At 36.9% G+C, this 19789-nt stretch overlaps 2 protein-coding genes and 1 long non-coding RNA gene across 4 annotated transcripts in view; all 3 read right to left on the minus strand.

The window, feature by feature from the left end:
• Positions 1–19789, minus strand: part of LOC111504188 (uncharacterized) — a 442392-nt gene that overhangs the window by 344817 nt on the left and 77786 nt on the right. The window lies entirely within an intron of this gene.
• Positions 5456–6587, minus strand: LOC141480979 (uncharacterized). The gene is made up of 2 exons (XM_074171785.1): positions 6433–6587; positions 5456–6369 (listed from the first exon to the last, which is right to left on the minus strand). The coding sequence occupies exons 1-2, from the start codon at positions 6585–6587 to the stop codon at positions 5664–5666; spliced, it is 861 nt and encodes a 286-aa protein (XP_074027886.1). The 3' UTR covers positions 5456–5663.
• Positions 7982–11087, minus strand: LOC141480980 (uncharacterized). The gene is made up of 2 exons (XR_012464679.1): positions 11056–11087; positions 7982–10997 (listed from the first exon to the last, which is right to left on the minus strand). It is a non-coding gene; the product is annotated as an uncharacterized lncRNA (long non-coding RNA).

The following is a 19789-nucleotide window of genomic DNA, read 5'->3' on the forward strand; positions in this document are numbered from 1 at the left end:
ATTACATAGACCTGCAAGACGTAATTTTCGTAGAAGAATAACTACCATCAAAGGTTTTGCAGATCTATGGCAAATAGATCTAGCTGAACTACAACCTTATGCAAAAAGTAATGAAGGATACCGATATATACTTGTAGTAATTGATTGTTACTCAAAATATCTATGGACTGTGCCAGTTAAAGATAAAACAGGTAGTACAATAACTAATGCAATGAAATATGTACTGAAGAAAGCCAAATTTTCCCCTAAACATATACAAAGCGATCAAGGGAAAGAATTTTTTAATAGAAGCTTCTCATCTCTCATGCGAGAATATAATATCAATCATTATTCAACATTCAGCACAAAGAAGGCAGCTATAGCAGAAAGAGTGATTCGTACAATAAAGGCATGGCTCTACAAGGAATTTTCGATGAGAGGTCACCACAAATGGCTTGATATTCTTCCAATTATAACTAGTAGATATAATAATAAAGTTCATCGTACAATAGGTATGGCACCCATCAATGTTGATTCAACAACAAAATTGAAATTCAAGGGTATCAATGGAATTGGAGGAAGACAAAGTAAACCCAAATTCCAATTGAATGATATTGTACGTATAAGTAAATACAAAAATATTTTTGAAAAGTCTTACACTGCGAATTTTACCACGGAGCTATTCAAGATTGTTAAAATTAATAAAACCATCCCAACGACTTATAATCTTGAAGATATGAATGAACAGCCGATTAGAGGATGTTTTTACGAAGAAGAGTTATTACGAACCGAGAATCCTGACGTATATCTGATTGAGAAGGTGTTGAAGAGAAGAAAAAATAAAGTATATGTAAAGTGGTTAGGTCTTCCTAGCGAACAAAATTCTTGGATTGATGAATCAAATATGGTTTGAATGTATCTAATAGTGACTTTTATGAATAAAGTAATATTAAAGTTCATTATTGTTTTCATTTCAATTATAAGTATGTGAATTGAAAAATATTGCAGCGGTAAACATTGCCCCAGCCATTCGCAATGTTCTGTGTATACCAAACCAAATTAATTGTATACTCCATTCCCGCTTATATTTTTCAACTCACGATATTGAAAACACATTATCATTCCCAAAACTAATCGCCGTCACTTAGAAATGCAGTATCCAACTCTTTTTGCCAATTATCTCTCACTGATAATGCCGTCTCATAAAGCTTAGTCGACTGCTCAAGCTCAGCCTGAGCTTGCATTCTCGAACGTTGATGGAATTGCTTATCTTTACCTATTTTTGAACGGAGTTCATCAGCATCTTTAGACATTCTAGCCAATTCAACCTTCGCTAATGCAATCTTGGCATCTAATGCTTCAAGAGTTTCATTATTAGCATTAATAGCTCGCTCACTCTTTTCGAGTTCAGCAATAGTCATCTGTGCCTTTACAAGACGGTATTTTGCTTTCCTTTTCATTTCCCCAAACCGATGGAGGGGACTGAAAGAAGATAGCGGTTCAGCTTTCAAATCACTCTTCATTTCTTTAGGAGTACCTTTTGGCTTCCTCTTCGATCTGTCACTTTTCGTTGCGGGTTTTTTCTGTCGCACAACACTTTTGGATTCTTTCTTTTCTTTAAAGTCAGTGACAATCGATGAAGATGCCTTAGTAACCTTCCTCTTGATTGTTCTAGATTTCTTATCAACACCAAGAGGAAGGGTAGATGAAGAGTGTTTGAGTGATGATAATTGCGAAACGATCGGATTTTCAATAATAATTTGCTCATTTGGTTCTGGCACATCAGCAAAGTTAACGAAGTCGTTAATATCAAAATCATTTATCGAATCTTGACTGGATAAATGTAATACTGGAATATTTTCAAAATCAGTCTGATCGATATCAACAAGTGGTGAACCATCTTCAGCAATCAATAGCGGCATAGAGCTCATGATTATTAAGGTCTGAGGAATGATATGTGATAGCAATAGAATGTGGATAGGAAAGGTGATGATGTTACTGAGACCTCACCATTTATAGAAGAAAATAAACTAGCGCATGCGCTCTTTCATCAACTGGCACATGCGCTCTCTCACTAAACTATTCACGCATGTAACAATCTTTGTCATTTAAGAGGAAAACTTTGTGTTGCATGCATGTATTTTTAAATGTTGGAAAATAATACAAATAAATTCAAAATATATATATATATATATATATATATATATATATATTTATTAATAATAGAGGACAATAACGATAATAAAAAATATAAAATGAAAAATGTTAATATGTCTCTGTGGATGTGGAACGTTCTTTGACTCTATTCCTCAATAGTTGTTGCTCGTGCGTCAAACACCAACATTGAAAAAAATGGATTCTCCTATTGGGGTAGAGTTGACCAACCTTCTCACACAGATCCCAAGTACTTCTACATGCATTGCATACATGATTCCAACAATTCATGGAATATGTATCACAACGCAAACAACGTTGCAGTGGAGTTGGAACGGCAGCACAGATACCGCAAATATTTCTACAGATACCTATATTGTTAAATATTATAGGTTCGGAACACTTCAGACACTGTAACTGTTGTTGACGATAATCCGATTTTGTTCGCTTCGGTGGATGAGAAGGAGGCGATAGTTGAATCCGCAACACGCAATCACTACACATACCAGTACATGGATTGATTGAATCCTTAGGTCTACTTATTTGACAAAAGTAGCACACAATAGCCCCTGCAATCATCATTGGGTAGACACACACTTTTGGTTTTTCATTCCACTCTTTTGGAAACGGCATTTTACTGATTCGATTAGAAATATTAAGAGATGACTTACAGAAACTCTGAATGCTCTCTCCTACACCTACGATCCTATTTATACAAATCAACATCATGTGAAAGTATAGTGGGATAACTTCTCCTACTATTCCACTCTAAACGAGTCAAGTGGGAGTCGCATCACCTCCTATATAAGTCGACTTGCAAACCTAGAGTTCATTCATTCACTCTCTACAACTGTGATCAAACAACAACAAGATGAATTCTGCAAAAATAAATGCTGCATTAAATAGAATATCTGCTGTTGATGAAAACAATTGGATAGACGAATCAGATGATGAGGATGTCAATGTTCCGCTAGAGGAAGTGATAGTTGAAGCAGAAGATGTTGGAGTCGATGAAGATGAGATAGACGAAGTTGAAAACGAGGCCAACCAAAGCGACGAAGATGATGACGTGATGGAGTTTGAGAGGGTCATGGATGAAGAAGGAGATGATGAAGGGATAGAAGCTGACACAACTGAAGGCGATGGTGCTTTGAGGATCGGTATGCGAACGCTCAATGTCAGTGAGACACTGGAAGATCCCTTGGATTTGTATTGTGCAATGGATGCATACGTATTGATCAGCACAATAGATGGAGAGAACAAAAAACTATGTTGGTGCTGCTTTCGGTTTTATTCGCATAGAAACAATAATGGAGGGTGGTATGCCCATGTCAACACCCACAACACTGTCTCAATTATGGAAATGGGGCAGAATTGGTGTGAAGCTTGCGAGAGGCCACTAACAAACTTCACCCGAGTATCTACATGTATTATATGTAATAATGTCCAACCTGTGGCACAATAACCGTGGACCTACTGGTCAAAAAAAAAACAACAGCCCTTTTCAGGGCTACATTATTCACACAAACAGTAGTTAGTTGTATAAGTATTCATAGATTATATGACAAATGAATACTTTGACTAATAAAAGTCTAAGTAATTTGTTAGTCTTTGAATATCTATACATTATATGACAAATAAATTACTACTTTGACTGAAAAGTCGATATTTGGAATTTGATAGTCATTGAATATCTATGCATATGATGAGTACTACTTTAAATGAAAGTTGAAGTTGGCATTTTGTCAATCATTGTATGCATATAATGATGAATACTTTTACATACATACATTTTGTTTGAGACTATAATGTTAACAATGGTATGAACCTGTTTCTGTTTGAAAGTATAATGATAGCTCTGAAAAGAGCTATTTTTTTTTATTGTTTCAGTCTTCAATTGTAGCCCTGAAAAGGGCTGTTTTTTTTATTAATCCATGCAATGGTATGGACTAACGCTCCTCATCATCATCAGAAACAATGATGATTGTATCATCATCTGTATCTGATGATATACTGATGATGTCATCCTCATAATCATCTGAATCAGACGATATACTAATGGCATCATCATTAGCATAATTATCTAGCTCGTTATCCTCTAGATCGTCTAACTCATTGACATCCATCTCTAACTCTGCCTCTACTTCCTCTTGCATACCTTCTTCCATACGTGCCGGGAAATCATCAGGTAGATCATAGATACGTTGCAGCATTTGTGCAAAATTTGTACTGAAATGATCGAACGTTGAATCTATTCCATGTACCTGGATGGGGCCTGTACTCGTCATAGAACACTCTGGTACACTCATCGGTTCGGTGGTGGAATCAGCACTCGACATTGTGGAAGAATGATATAGAACTGGGATTGATGCTTTATTTATATTGGAAAAAAAAGGAGGGGGTGAAGTGTAAATGTAGAACAATTCAGTGTTTGAAATTCGAAAGCAATAAGAATGACAATTTTCTTGAAATTCTAAGTGATTATTATTATGAGAAACTCTGAGTGATTATTATAAAAAAAACTAATAAGGGAGAGGGAAAAAGACACTGCCCCAACCTCGCAGTGCCTCGTGTACACCAACCAAAAAGTGTGTACTCCGTGGAAGGAAAGGAAAGGAATAGAAAGGATGGGAGAAATGAGGAAACGATTACATATCATCGTCTGAATTCAGGACTTCATCAATCAGGATAGGGGATGGTGGAGGACTATCATCGGACTCATTGTCAGCGTCACCGTCATCATCGTCATCGCTGTCGTCGTCGTCTGTGTTTCCGGACTGTGTATCCCATTCGTAATCATTCCGCCAATCATAGGGATCTGGATAATCCCCATCAGACAGGTCCGCTTGATTGGTTCCAGTAACGTGAAGCACTTGTATCCGATCATCATAAATTATGTCATCATAATTCATCGAGTGAGGTGCCGTCGTGGAGGTAACGAAACCTTCATGGATAGAAGCCCAGTAAGGATGTTGATGCGCTGGGTCACTGTACGGCTCAGTAGTTGAATCAGGTTCCATGTTGAAGGTGGCTGATCAACTGAATATTCCAACAGATAATTCCTACTTTTATACTTTTGAAAGGGAGTGGGGGAGGAGTGGGGAGGAGAGGGGATTAAGTGGGAATGAATTTCAAAAATGACATGAGCTATATTCCATGAAAGAGAAAATTGAAAATACTATATGAATTATATGAAATATACTTATTGATTTCATTATGAAACATATTTTCTTCCCAAGAGATTATTTACAATAGATTAGAGAACACAAAAATTGATGTGAGGTATTTGCATAGAAGAACTTGTAATTGAAATAAAAAAAGGAAATAATAATGAGACGAAGTGAAGAAAAATGCTCCAACCATCGCATTGTTCAATGTGTACCAAACCAAAACAATGTACACCCTTAATTTCACTTCTTTTTTTTTTTATTTTATTTTTATTTCCTAAAATTACAAACATAAACTTAAAACTATCTTAATTAAATATTCCTAACTAACCTAAAACTAATCTTACTACACTTACACTTAATCTATGGGAAAGTTTTTATAAAAGTCACTAACTTTTTATAAGTCTCTATCGAAGAGGTATCTGCTTCACACTTTTTCTCCAGAGATGCATACTTCCGATCTAGTTCGGCTATTACTTTTTCTGCTTCCCTCCGTCGGTTAACAATTTCAGCCATTTCGCGCTTCCTTTTAACCAACGCGGCCTCACTAGCTCGAGAAGCATGTTCTGCTTCCTTACATCTCTGTAGAAAACTGTCCAACATTTCACTAACCTCTCCGATAGGCTGTCGCACTTGTGGCACTAACACTTCAGGATTCGTCACCGGTGTTGCCAGCATCGGCGAAAGCGGCACCACCGACGGAGTGAATACGATGGGAGCCTCCTCCGATGGGGACAATACAACTGGTGGCTCCTCCGGAGAAGGCGCCCTAGGTTGTTCCACTACTGCTGCGGGTGGTGTGGAGGGCCTTAAGCTGTTTGGAGCGGTCGACCAACTACCTGCATAAGGATTAGTCCTATTGCAAGTAGCTCGGTACTTAGAAATAGGACCAACCTTCGCTGCAGGTCGTTGGCAAACCTTCTTTACAGGCCTGACTTCCTCCTCCTCCTCGAATAAGTCAGGGCTGGTGGATCTGCACCTAACTCGCGAAGTGGATGCCTTCTCCTGCTCTGTCATAGGCATGATGGATGCCACAGCGTTATTTAATTCCTGAGTGTTGGATGCCATTCTGAAAATGTAAAATAATACAAAGTTAGTAGATGTAAAAAATTAAAGTACATTGTTAACTTACTCAAACTTAGCTCCTCGTCGTATAGTACACTGCTTCTGGTTGAGTATGGCTGGACTGCTCTGGATGACTGGAGTTGTCGTACTGAATGTAGAAGAACGTGCTCCTCGGGGTATCAACATCATTGGGAGTGGAGGGAATGAGGTGGGGGCGTGCATGCGCAATGGTTGGAATATGGTGGGGCGAGAAATGGTAGGAAGTGGGCGGGGTGAGCAATAGTGGGAAGAAAGCGGGCCGCGCTCCGCGCGGCTTACGCCCCAATTCGCTACGCTCGCGCCGGCGCGCTTCGCGCACCGGCGCGAGCGTAATGGGGCCACCGCGCCGGCGCGCTTCGCGCGCCGGCGCGGTGGCCCCCCACCCCCACCCGCGCGCTTCGCGCGCCGTGGAACCTAACCTAACCTAACACCTATGACCCTAACCTACAGTATGTATTAATCTAATCTAACCTAACGCGGGAGTAAATTCACCATGTTGGTTCAATTAATACGTCATCTGTTGGTTTTGGTTTTGGTTCTATTATTCTAACATTTGGATCAATGTCCAGTCCTGGATATCCCAGTCCACCTGATGGCCTGACTTTATGGCTTTTCTCCAAAACTTCAACTCTCTCTTCTAGTACATCATACTTTTTCATTGTAGTCCCTGTTATGTTTGACATAGCATCAAATTTTTTATTTGTAGACGCTGTTATGTCAGACATTTTTATGTCCACATCATTTGTAAGTTTGTCAAATTTACGAGTGAAAGTTATCCGAGCCTCTGCAATTTTATCGTCAAATGCTTGACGGGCATCGCGAGCAATATTACCTATTGTGGATTGTATTGCAGCTTGTAGGGCTAGAAGTATAACCTCCTTTGTTCCGTTAATTTCCCCCTCAAGATATGATACAGTTACACAATCACTCTTGTCAATTGGTTCGCTTATATTTTTCAATATTTTTCTTTGCATGTCATAATGACCATCTTTTGTTAATTTAAAACCAATCCCGGGAGGACCTCGAATGACATTACCACCCAATTTTCTTTTTCTACCAAACTTATCGATTGTTTTAGACATTGTGCACTCTACGATGATTCTTTTCAAACTGATATTTCTTTCATTTACATTATGCTATATACAGTAATTGGTTAGGAAAATAGAAATGAAACAAATAATATTTTTATCATTTTTTATTCATCTAAGTAACTTGGTAAAAGTGATACATATACAATACATAATACAATAATCACAAATAATCACAAATAAGAATGTTCCGGTTTGAAGGAATAAGCAATAATACTTCGAATTATAATTCAATTATTCATCTCTACAGTCAACAAATTGATTAGTTGGTCTAAGGCGCTCTCTTGAGAAAAAGAATGAACGATTTCAGACACCCAACGAATGTTATCATTAGGATCATTTCGATAAAATTCTATATCGCTATGACCCCATGGAAGAGTTCGAGTGGTATTCGGAATGATGAATCTCTTGTCGTCATGATACGATAAAGCGACTTTATTTTTCAATTCAGTGTAAATATCATGCAATACGCTTCTGAACGAGTTCATCTTCCTGAATATCATACCTCCCTCTTCAATGATTTTTTCATAGTCTTCACATGTCAATTCATTCTTTATAACAGATCGTTTCACACCTTTGGCCTTCTTCAGTTCACCATCAACAGATTTCACGTAATACGCTTTAGCACCTGTACCGTAAAAGCTGATTATTGGATCATTTGGGAATTCATCTTTGAAATTACCCAGAACTGACTTTGTCACTGGAATATTGAATTGGTTTCCTATTTTATAATTAGATGTATCGAACTTATTTATATTATTTTTGATAAATTCATAGAAATTGTCTGTATTTATTTTGAGAATAAGGGAGTCGGTATCAGTGTAGAGTAAGGACGCATCTTCTCCAAACTGTTGTTTGATACATCCATAGAAAAAATCATACATAACTGTTTTAGATAATTCTAGAATGGAAAATCCTAAATATAGTGGTTTATCATAATGAACTTTTACTCTAGCCAATTGAATGGCAACAAAATTTTCTGTGAAAATAGAGCATTTTTTTAAATTTGGTCGAGATATGAGACAACTAGCACCTATAGTTCTTTTTATATTTTCCCAATGTGTAATGAGTCTAACATCAATTCTATTGTCTACGTTTTCCATTGTTTTTCCATAGACTGCATTATTCATTAGTTTGTAGAAATCTTTTTCAGATTTGTTATTAGACCTATTACGCATTTCAGTATTCAAATCTATATAAGGCTTCATCCAACATGATTGCTTAAACCTCAATACTCTATGTGTGTTCATCACTATCAAACCATGATTGACAGCTTGCTGTAAGTTTCTATAGTGAACAATATATTTTCTTTTGTCGTTTAAATTTGGAATTAATTTGGGAACTTTCGATTTTGCATATGGAGGTATCAAACGTTCAACTAAGAATGGTAAATCGGAATGTTTATCATGAAGTTCTTGGGGATAATGTATATCCACTTCCAATACATATCCATAAGGACTATCGATATCCACATTCATTATATCAAGATTGAGAATTTCATGAGGTGCTAACCATGAAAATTCACCTGTTGGTAATGGTTGCGACATGCTGGGACCATATAGATTTGTTGCATCCAAATATGAAATGAATGAAGATGGTTCATTTGGATTATAATCCGGTAAAAATGTATTGTTTGCTTTATGTTTCCTTTCACTACATTGACTTATTCCACCACGAATACCTTTTTGAAAGAAGTGAACCATATCGATATCAGTTAGTAATTCCAATTCAATATTAGTATATTTCAACATGGCATCCCACGATAATCCGGGTGCAGTGAAGTATTGTGCCGGATCCAATTTATATTTATCAACAGATATATTTCTAAAGTTTTCAAAAATGTCACATAATAGTAACACATCTGACTTTAAATATAAATCAGAGTATTCACCCAAATCCTGACATTCGAATAAATTCCAAACAAGTTGAGCTCTCCCATAATCATTATCTGATATATGTTCACAATTGAGTTTATCATAAAATTGATTTTTGGTTGGAAGTCTTGGATGATTCAGTTTTTCGATGTCATCAACAAAACTATAGGGAAATACACCTTTCTTTCTCATCAAATTGAAATTTTCAATTTGTGGGAAATGTTTGCGCATCTCGATACACTGATCAGATGTTAAATTTGCACCTAAATTCTCCAAAGAACTAGGCATGAATCTGAAACTATCAATGAATCTCATTTTCAAATAATTCTTCTTCACCCTACCATCTTTATCCGTATAGGAGTGTGTAAAGAGATGTTTTGTGAAAGATATATATTTTTCATTAGTTTGTGGGATGACATCCACTTTATCTTTGTTTTTATACAATTCCTTTATGAATAAATGACAATCATATCCACTGAGATTGTGAAAAATTATAGGAATGAAATTTGGCAATTTAAAATTCAAATTACAAGATGAATGAGCAGCAGGGGACCTTTTTTTTCCTGTGAGGTGACAATGATCCCTCACTTTGACTTCGCCATCATTAAATTGTTTGGAACAAATGCCACAATTTGTGGCAGAAGCAAACTGTTCCTCTTCCTCAGGAGTTTGTACATCCATAGGAATAGGAAACCTGAGATGATTTTCATAAATATTTTTCAAATCATCTTCGATTTTGCTAACGAATTTTTGGGCTGCATCCACACCCCTATACGAAACAAATTTTGATAAATCATCATTGTATGAACATTTAATCAAATAAGCAAATGAATAAGGCTCATGTTTGAATGTCTTGATCGAATACGAGTATTCAGGATTTGGTTTAGTGGTTTGAATCGGCTTCAGTACTGATTCAAAATCTGCATACACTACAAATGGTACCTTCATTTGTTTCTCAAAGTTTTCAAAAGTTAGTATATTTTCAGGTACCGTTTTCCCATATTTATTGACTTTGAAATTGGTTGATGGTGTTGTAGTACTCAAGTGATTACAATCATTTATCTTATGACGTAATAGTAATTGTTCATTAGAAAAATATAATAAACAGCCATCACAAAAATATTTCTTATGTTCATGAGCCGATAATTGGCTTGAAACTAATCTTGAAAGATCTTTGATCCAACAATAATGATTATTACCGAAATCATCTGTGATAAGTAACAAATTGACATGTCTTCTAAGTCTTCTCTGAGAGTAACGTAATGGTCCAATTATTTCATACATTATTTTACCCTTCTCGAATTTACTTTCTAAACCGTACACATTAACTGAAATATCATTCTTGTCTTCAAATTTCACAATATCTTTCAACTTTACCGGAAAATTCATACCTGTTACATCTATGACTGTACTGAAATGTGGATACGATGAAATTTCTGATGTTCTATCGATTGCAGGATGTAGTGCTGAAGTGATAGCCCATGCAAAACAATGCTGATCTTCATTACGGACATTAACCACGGCCTTCCTACGCTCAATACATTCAGGCAGCTTCACATATGAACATCCACTGAGCGGGCTGTATTTATTAATGTTCAACTCCAGAAACATGATTTTTTCACAAGTCCAACCTTAAATACAGAACAATATTACTAATCCATCCAATTAAAACTTGGTAGAAATGTTTACCTGAATCACGTTCCTGGAATTCTGTAGTTTGGGCGATAATCCCATTTCGAAATCCATCAAATAAGGAATTCAAATCAGTAGATTGATCAACTGTTCTATTCTGTGAATTAAATGATTTCGTTTCCTTCAGGTCTTGTGTTTGTAGAATATAACTCCCAAATACTTCCATATTCACTTTGATGATTTTGTGAACCCTGATGGCCGATTCCAATAATTCTATAACTTTCTGCCTGATTTCATTAAAGAATAACATGTAATCGGTGGAAACAATGGAACTCTGCACCCTGTATGTCGCAATCCGACGTTTGAAGGCGCTCTTTATAATTTGAACACCATCACTGAATTGAACACATGTATTATTCTTATGTTGTAGAGTTCTATTGTGAGAATTCACTTGAGTCAATGGAATCATCACATTACAACAATTACATGTGTACATAGGTGCTGCAGCGTCATCTAATCTCACTCGTTTCACTGATGGCCCTCCTTGGCAACTCTGGAGCTGATGACGACGAAGGTTGTCACTACGGGTAAAAGATTTACCACATTCACAAGAATACATTTTCTATGATATGTTCTCACTAACTCACTCGATGGAAACTGACATAACCAACACTCGCCCGCTTCTTAAATACCATAATCCACGTCGCCTGCGCATCACCGTAGAGAGTGAGGGTAGGTAAGGACACATCGATGCATCCGCTAGAGATGCCTGACGTCACAGCCAAGCCCATCTCCCAATTTGATGCGATAACAGTTGCCGGCACGAGCAAGCAGTGATCGTTGCGCTCTCGGAGAGGGCAGACGTTTGCACAGTCCTCGCCCGCCTGCGTGTCACCATCAATAGCGAGGGTAGGGTGATGCGTTACGTCACATCATTCACTGCTTCGAGAGCGATAGCCGAACAAGCAATTGTCGTTGCGCTCTCGGAGAAGACAGACGTTAGCACAGTCCTCGCCCGCCTGCGTGTCACCATTGATGGCGAGTCTGGGGCGTTACGTCACATCCTTCACTACATCGAGGGAGGTGAGAGCAGACCGATGAATACGCATTACTCTGCCACACGTCGTGGAGTGAACATGTCGCTCTCTAGCCGTTGAACGGTTATTGCTGTGACGTCACTCCACTACTAACTTGGTGCCCTCACACCGATGGAGCATTCATTACTTGGAGGATCTTCGAAGTATGCAGACGTATGTTTGTACATAGACAAACAAGCACATGATGAAACCCTGTACCGTGCATTCTCTAACACACACACACACATACACACACAAAATCTCATATGAAAAAAAAATCTGAACGATCCATGCACCAGACACTTCAAGGTCACAACGCCTTGACTTCACTGCACAACAAAAAAAAAGCAAATAACACGTCATATTGGTGGGGGGAGTATTAGAACCGGGAAAAAATTTCTGAACGATCCATACACCACACCCTTCAAGGTCACATCACCTTGACTTCACCAAACAACAACCAATAAAAAAGCAATTAATACGTCATAGTGGTGGGGGGAGGCTTAGAACCGGCTCAAATCTCCTACTCGTATTCATCTCCAAGATATGCGTAAGCTTAAAAAGAGACAATAAATGATGATTATGAATCTACGAGATTCACCGAAGGATTCTTTACAATTTATATTTTGTGGCGCCCCGGAGCGCCAATAAGTTTTTATTGTTGTTGTTTTTATTGAATGTAATTAAAATCAAATAAATAAACTTTTTTAACTGGATAAAATTGCAGCAATCACATTTTTTGATGAAATTGAACATAATAATTAAAAAATATTTCGAAATCGAGTTTCTCTATTTTTTTGCATTTTCTGAGAACATTTACTATAGTAATGTATATTTTTTACACCATCAGAAAGTAGAGATTTCAATGAACAAAAAGCACACCGACATTTTGAAACAAGCTGATATTTTGACGCGAGAATTTTCGATTGAAAATTAAGGTGCTTTTTTGATATTAAGTCAAAATAAGGTGAAAAAATAAATATTTTAAATCAGATAAATTACGGTGTATTTGGGACATGAAAAGGTAAGTTTCCACAAAATTTCGTAGATTTTTTTTTGAAATAGATGAAAATAAAAAACCAAAAACTTGGTTATTTGTATTTGTCACATAAATTTTGATGTTACAAATGTTGAAGATCTTTTTATTACCTACAACTTTGCCATTTAATTTTTTTCCATAGTTTTGCCGAAAATCGATATAAACCATTTCTTACCGTTAAAAAAACTCACCTCTTCCCACCTCCCGAACTCAGATCGCCCGTAATTTATTTTTCATTTCATTTTTATCATATTCCCCTCCTTTTCTAATGGGTTTCATCCTACTATTTTTTTTCTCTTTTTACCAGTGGTAATATCACTAAGCTTATTTGGTAGTGTACATCATTGAATCACATTTTATTTTCCCACTAATATCAGATGTTTCTGCAAAATGTGATTGAAGAAACATCATCAGATTCATTATTTTCATTTTCTTCATTGTCAAAATCGTCTAGTAGATGCAGGCGTTCATCTTACACTGAATCTACATCTTGGTCTGCTTCCACGTTTAGATTTCCATCTTTCATCACATCTAGATTTTCATCACAGTCTTCGCGTGAATAATTTATTCTCATCCAGATCACTCTTACTAGACGAAGAAGAATAATCAACAGTTTTTATGGGTTCTACATTAAATTTTTTGTTCTTGTTATCAGTTGCTTCTACTTCTTCTGGTCCCATGGTTTGTCCCAGTAGTTGCTTCAATACCTTCTTATCATTCAGTGGAATCATTCCTGTTTTTCGAAAGGCAGAGACAATATTTGGAATTGGGTGCAATAACTTTCATTAGTTGCTTCAGTAATGGCTGAAATTCAGATTTTGGAACACTGGCCTCATTTGGACATTTCTTTTAATTTTGTAGAATTGGCGCCATTTAATTTAATAGAGCAAAAAAAGACACATCCTGTGGCTGGGTTGAGTGCATTGAGTTGGCTGATAAAAATACCATTTGAATATTATATTTTTGCAACTCTTTTACCCTATATAGGGCGCCAAATTGTCACCAATTGAAACTTCTTCTTTCTCTCGTTTATTTTGAGGTATTCTGATGGTGAGAACCCAGTCTACCAAACAGACGCATGTTGAACCACGGTACGATTATATCTAGCCTCACGAGGTCCCTTCTCTGTCCATGTTCTATACAGTGCCTTCATTTCAAAACTTCCCACACCTAGTACTTCGTTTAGCAGGGAGAATTTGCCGTAGGCAAAAAACATGTCAATTTGGATATCAAGGGGGAAGTTTAAAACCAGTGCCAGTGGTATATTAGGTTGAACCTCCTTACCCTAGCTACCCCCATTTAATAATTTTAAATGGCACTCCCTATCTTGTAACACATCATTTCAAAGATCTTAAAAATCCTCACTCAATTCCGTTTAGAAAACTGAAATTGGTTGATTAGTTCTCGTAAAATAGGGCAAAAAGAAAATGAATTATAACAAAATGTAAAAATTTATAGAACCGCTACCCCTGACTCGATAACGGTATGTTTATGTTTATTTTTTACACAGAATTTTTTGCTTCAGCTGAAGTGAGGTAAGAGCACAGAGTTCTTCTTGGCGTCAGTTACAATTGAATGGTGAAAACATTTCTCAGAATTAGTCATTCCTGATTTTAAACTGTTTGTCAAGTGGTGTCAGTTGCACTGACAGTAATACAAATCGTAATGGTCTACACTTTGCAAGAAAAAACTGAAATTATTTTTATTTATGGTGCTGAAGATAGATGTGCTCGTAGGCCAGTCCGGGATTTTAATGAAAGGCATATGCAGGCCAAAATGTGAGTCACCGATATGTTCTAGACCTTGTTCAAAAATTTGAAGATACCGGTTCTGTGTGCAACAAAGCAGTAAAGCAGACGAGAGTTCTTACGAAAGCCGCACAGATTGAGATTTTAGGCCAATTCGCCGTTGAGCCTACTACTTCAATTTCGAAAGTCGCTAAGTTAGTAAATATTTCAGTTGGTTCTATACACAAAGTTTTAAAACTAAACAAGTTCTTTCCCTACAAAATGAGTATTTTTCAGCAACTCAGCGAGGATGACTATGACAGTAGAATTGAATTTTGTGAAATAATGACTGGGAGAATACAAAATGACCCGAATTTAATAAAAATATTTGCTTCAGTGATGAATCAACGTTTTTTTCTTGAAAGCTTTGTAAATTAGCATAACTGTAGATTCTGGTATAATAAAAATCCACACTTGTTTCGAGAGGATCATACGATATATCCACAAAAAATAAACGTCTGGGCTAAAATTCTGGGAAACGAAATAATTGGTTCTATTTTTATTGAAGAAAATTTAACTGGTCAATTGTATTTAAACTTATTGGAAAATGTAATCGATCCACTCCTTAGAACGCCAAGTTGATGAAGAATACAACCCGCTCTTGGATGAACAAAATTTACATTTTCAACAGGATGGCGCACCGCCACACTACGCATTGCATGTCCGACAGTGGCTCGATCAAATGTATCCTGACAAATGGATTGGCAGAAGAGACGCTCTGGAATGGCTGGCGAGATCTCCGGATTTAACCCCAATCAATTTCTTTCTCTGGGATTATTTGAAGACAATGGTATACAAAACTCCTTCGCAGGACATTCGGGATCTAAGACACAGGATTACTGACACATGCAGACAAATCAATAACGAAACATTTACAAAAGTCCGACAGAAATTCGTGAATAGATTGTACTTTTGCTTAGCTATCAATGGGAACATTTTGAACACCTAATAAAGTAAGGTACATTTATTTAATTGCAATAGCTATTATTTTATTTTTTATTATGATTTTTTTTGCCCTATTTTACGAGAACGGATCAACCAATTTCAGTTTTCTAAACGGGTTGAGTAAGGATTTTTAAGATCTTTGAAGTAATGTGTTACAAGATAGGGGGTGCCATTTAAAATGATTAAGTGGGGGTAGCTAGGGGTAAAGGGGTTAAACCTAAAATACCACTGGCACTGGTGTTAAACTTCCCCCTCGGTATCTGAATTGACGTGTTTTTTGCCTACGGCAAATTCTCCCTGCTAAACGAAGTACTAGGGTTAGGAAGTTTTGAAATGAAGGCACTGTATAAATTCCTGTCCTGTAAGCTGCAACTGATCTAGCTATTTTGTCGAGACTATTATGTTTGGATGTGTAACTTCGCGGAATTTTCACCAATTTTCATTTTCCTATTAACCTCAGGCCAGAGTACTCATTCGCCTGTGACTAACCCACAAATTAAAAATTCGTACTTAAAAAACATAATCTCATGAAGCAACATAATTATGTAAATCTTTCATTGCAATACGAACATGAATTAATGTTGGCACAATCTAATTGGAAATATGAAATTTTTACTTACTTGCTGCTATAGAAGATTCGCCAAAGTTTTCCGTACAACAGAAAATAAAATTTCTTTTTGTCAGATTTTGGGGGTTATTGCAAGTCAGAGACCTATCTTTTCTGAACAGCTGCGCTGTAAACTTAGAAGTGTATTATCAAACCTCAAATTCAAATTGATAAAATTTTCTGTGATGCGTCTAATCGATATTGGCTGAAGGAATAAATTCTTGTAAAGTTTTACTCCTATTCTACACGATGTTCCTAACCACCTCATTTTACGCCCAAGATATGGGAGATGACCATTTTACTATGTAGGAAGGTTTATTAAAGAGACCCAAACATAGATTGGTTATTCCGGGCAAAAATTCTTTGACTTTGGATTTATTCAATGAATTACTAGCTCAAGTAAGAAAATTAATCCCGGCAGTTTCAAAATTCAAATTAAATCGGTTTTGTTGGAGGATTGTCACTATTCTATTGACGAGTTTTTGATTTTCAATTTTAATGTGTTTGAATATGTATCTTTTCATTTAATTTATGTATAATACGGATCCATGTATGTAACAGCTGGGCTGAAAAGTCCCGGGCCAAATAAAGAAAACACGTTTTTTTTTTGTTCAAAATTGGCATTATTCATCAACGTAATCTCCATCAAGAGCGACACAATCCTTCCAGCGCTGCTCTAACATTTCAATACTACTTATGTAGAACGATTTTTTTGCCTTAAAATAGGCCTCAGTTCCAGCAATAACCTCTTCATTCGAGCGAAACTATAGCAATCAGCGGTGACTATAGCAATCTGCCAGTAGTCGCTGGAAGCCACATCTGGGGAATATGTTATATGCGGGAGCAATTCGAACCCCATTTCATGCAATTTTGCCATCGTTTTCATTGATTTGCCTACACCTGCCGATATAAAGGAGATGTCTGCTAATGACCTGTCCACCTTCCTAGAAATGACAAGATGGACGATGACCTAGGAGGACAACTCCTAGGGAGGATGTACAATGGGTCACATGTGGCCTAAATGCTGTGGGCTTACACTCACCCTCACTACTCTACAGATACAGATACAGACACTTTGCATCGTCTTGATGAAGCAGCACTTTCTTTTTCTTCAAATGAGGTTGTTTTTCCGCAAATTCGGCCTTCAAACGCTCTAATAACGCTATATACTATTCACTGTTGATGGTATTTCACTTCCCAAGATAGTTGATGAATATTAAACCATGCACATCCCAAAATACCGAGGCCATAACCTTTCCAGCCGACTATTGTGCTCTTTGGAAGAGGTTCACCAGTTACTCCCCACTCAGACGACGATCAATTTAATTCCGGAGTGAAATGATGGATCCACGTTTCATCAATTATCACACATCGAAGCAAAAATTTCGGTTTGTAATGTTTTAACATGTCCAAACACTGTTCAGAATCATCAAGACGTTCTTGTTTTTGGTCAACAGTGAGGTCGCGCGGCACCCACTTTGAACAGAGCTTTCTCATAGTCAAATGGTCATGCAATATAAAGCCAACGCGTTCTTTTGATGTCTTTACAATGTCAGCTATCTCACGAAACTCCACTTTTTGATCATTCAAAACGATGTTGTGGATTTTTTATTTTTCTGGTGTTACTGCCTCATTTGGACGTTCACTGCGTTCTGCGTCATCGGTGTCTCTACAACCACGTTTGAAATCAGCAAAAAAACGTTTAATTGTTTTTTCTGATGGAGCGGAGTCCTTATAACACTTTTCAAACCATTGCTTCGCTTGAACAGTATTTTTCCCATCAAGAAGCAATGTAAAATTAAAACACGAAATTACTTTTGAACCATGTTTTGAAAAGTATTATCACTTTTAGCACCATTACCTAAATATGAACGTATGACACGGGCACTTTCAGATACATTCCCAATGACTCGAGTCATTGTCCACAACACAAAATGGCGGCACTGCAATTTCTGGTACACAGGTTAATAACTTTTCCTTCAAAGAAAGATAAGTGCGACAATGAAAAGAGAGTGATTCGGTATGTAGCTGAAGCAAACGGTTTTAACCCAGATATAGTTGACAAGATATTTAGAAAATGCAAGTTTAGGGAAACACTTCGTAAATCTTCGACTTTTCAAAAAGAGGAGAGTAATAACAAGTTTATAGTAATCCCATATGAAATCCAATACACGAGAGGGCTTCAACAGATATTCGATAAAGTAAATATGAAAGTTGCATATAAAACTTCTTATAAATTGCAACAGCTTCTTGGTAATCCAAAAGATAGACTAGAAAACACAGAAGGGTCGGGGATTTACGAAATCAGTTGTCAAGATTGCAACAGCAAATATATCGGCTAGAGCCGACGAGCGATTAAAACCCGCTTCAAGGAGCATTGTGCACACATAAAATACGGAAGGATAGAAAAATCCAGTGTCGCCCAACATGCTCTAGACAAGGAACACAGAATTGGTGAAAACAATCTGATACTGATTAAGCATGTGCATGACACCAGGCTACTCGATGCATGTGAGAGTCCAGAAATAGCAAAATGTAAGAACAGCATGAATGGCGATAAGGGTCCCATCCCGTTTAGCCCGCTTTTTAATCTTCTGTTAGGAAGAGAATAATTATTAAGAACTTGCAGGTAGTTAATTACCGAGAAATTCCATATTGGTAACAAATTTAAGAATATAAGGATTGACCAGACTAGGTATCAATTTTCTTCTCCTGAGGATGCTAACTTTGTTGGCGAAACGCACGCCGAGTGAAAAAATATCAGTTTGGTGTTAGGGCAATTGATCTCGAAAAAAGTTATATGAATGTATGAGTAGAATATCATGAAGTTTCAACAGCTTTCTTTTGAAGATTAGTACTAACTGAAAATTCGGTGAATGCAATAAGGCTAGCGCCATCTATGTGGGTCCGACACTTTTCAGCTCATGTAGTATGTCTATATAGGTTCCTTATACAAGGCGTTCCAATGAAAACTTGACCCCTCCCTGTAAGTCAGAAACGGACGTGTAATCGAAAATTTCAAAGAAAACATCGATTTTTATTTCTAGGGGGACTAATTCTAATATGGAAATTATACCTTCCTGCGGTTAGCAACTACGCCGTATTTTTTTCAATGGCATGGGGGATCGAGTGAAACATCATTTGAATGGTATTTTGTCCTTCTATTACCTCTGTATTTTTTTGTCGAAATTGGTTAATTCGTTATTGATAAATTAAATGTTTCAACTTTTCATTTAAGAAAAAACAGAAAATTCGCTGTTGTTTATTTTAATGAGGAAATCAACAACAAAGAATATCAGCGGAAACAAAATCAATAGATCAATTGTTCAAAATGACC

Source organism: Leptinotarsa decemlineata, unplaced genomic scaffold (assembly GCF_025532065.1).
Source record: "Leptinotarsa decemlineata unplaced genomic scaffold, Ldec_3_MD MMD2_tig00000035_RagTag_RagTag, whole genome shotgun sequence".
Lineage (NCBI taxonomy): Eukaryota > Metazoa > Arthropoda > Insecta > Coleoptera > Chrysomelidae > Leptinotarsa > Leptinotarsa decemlineata.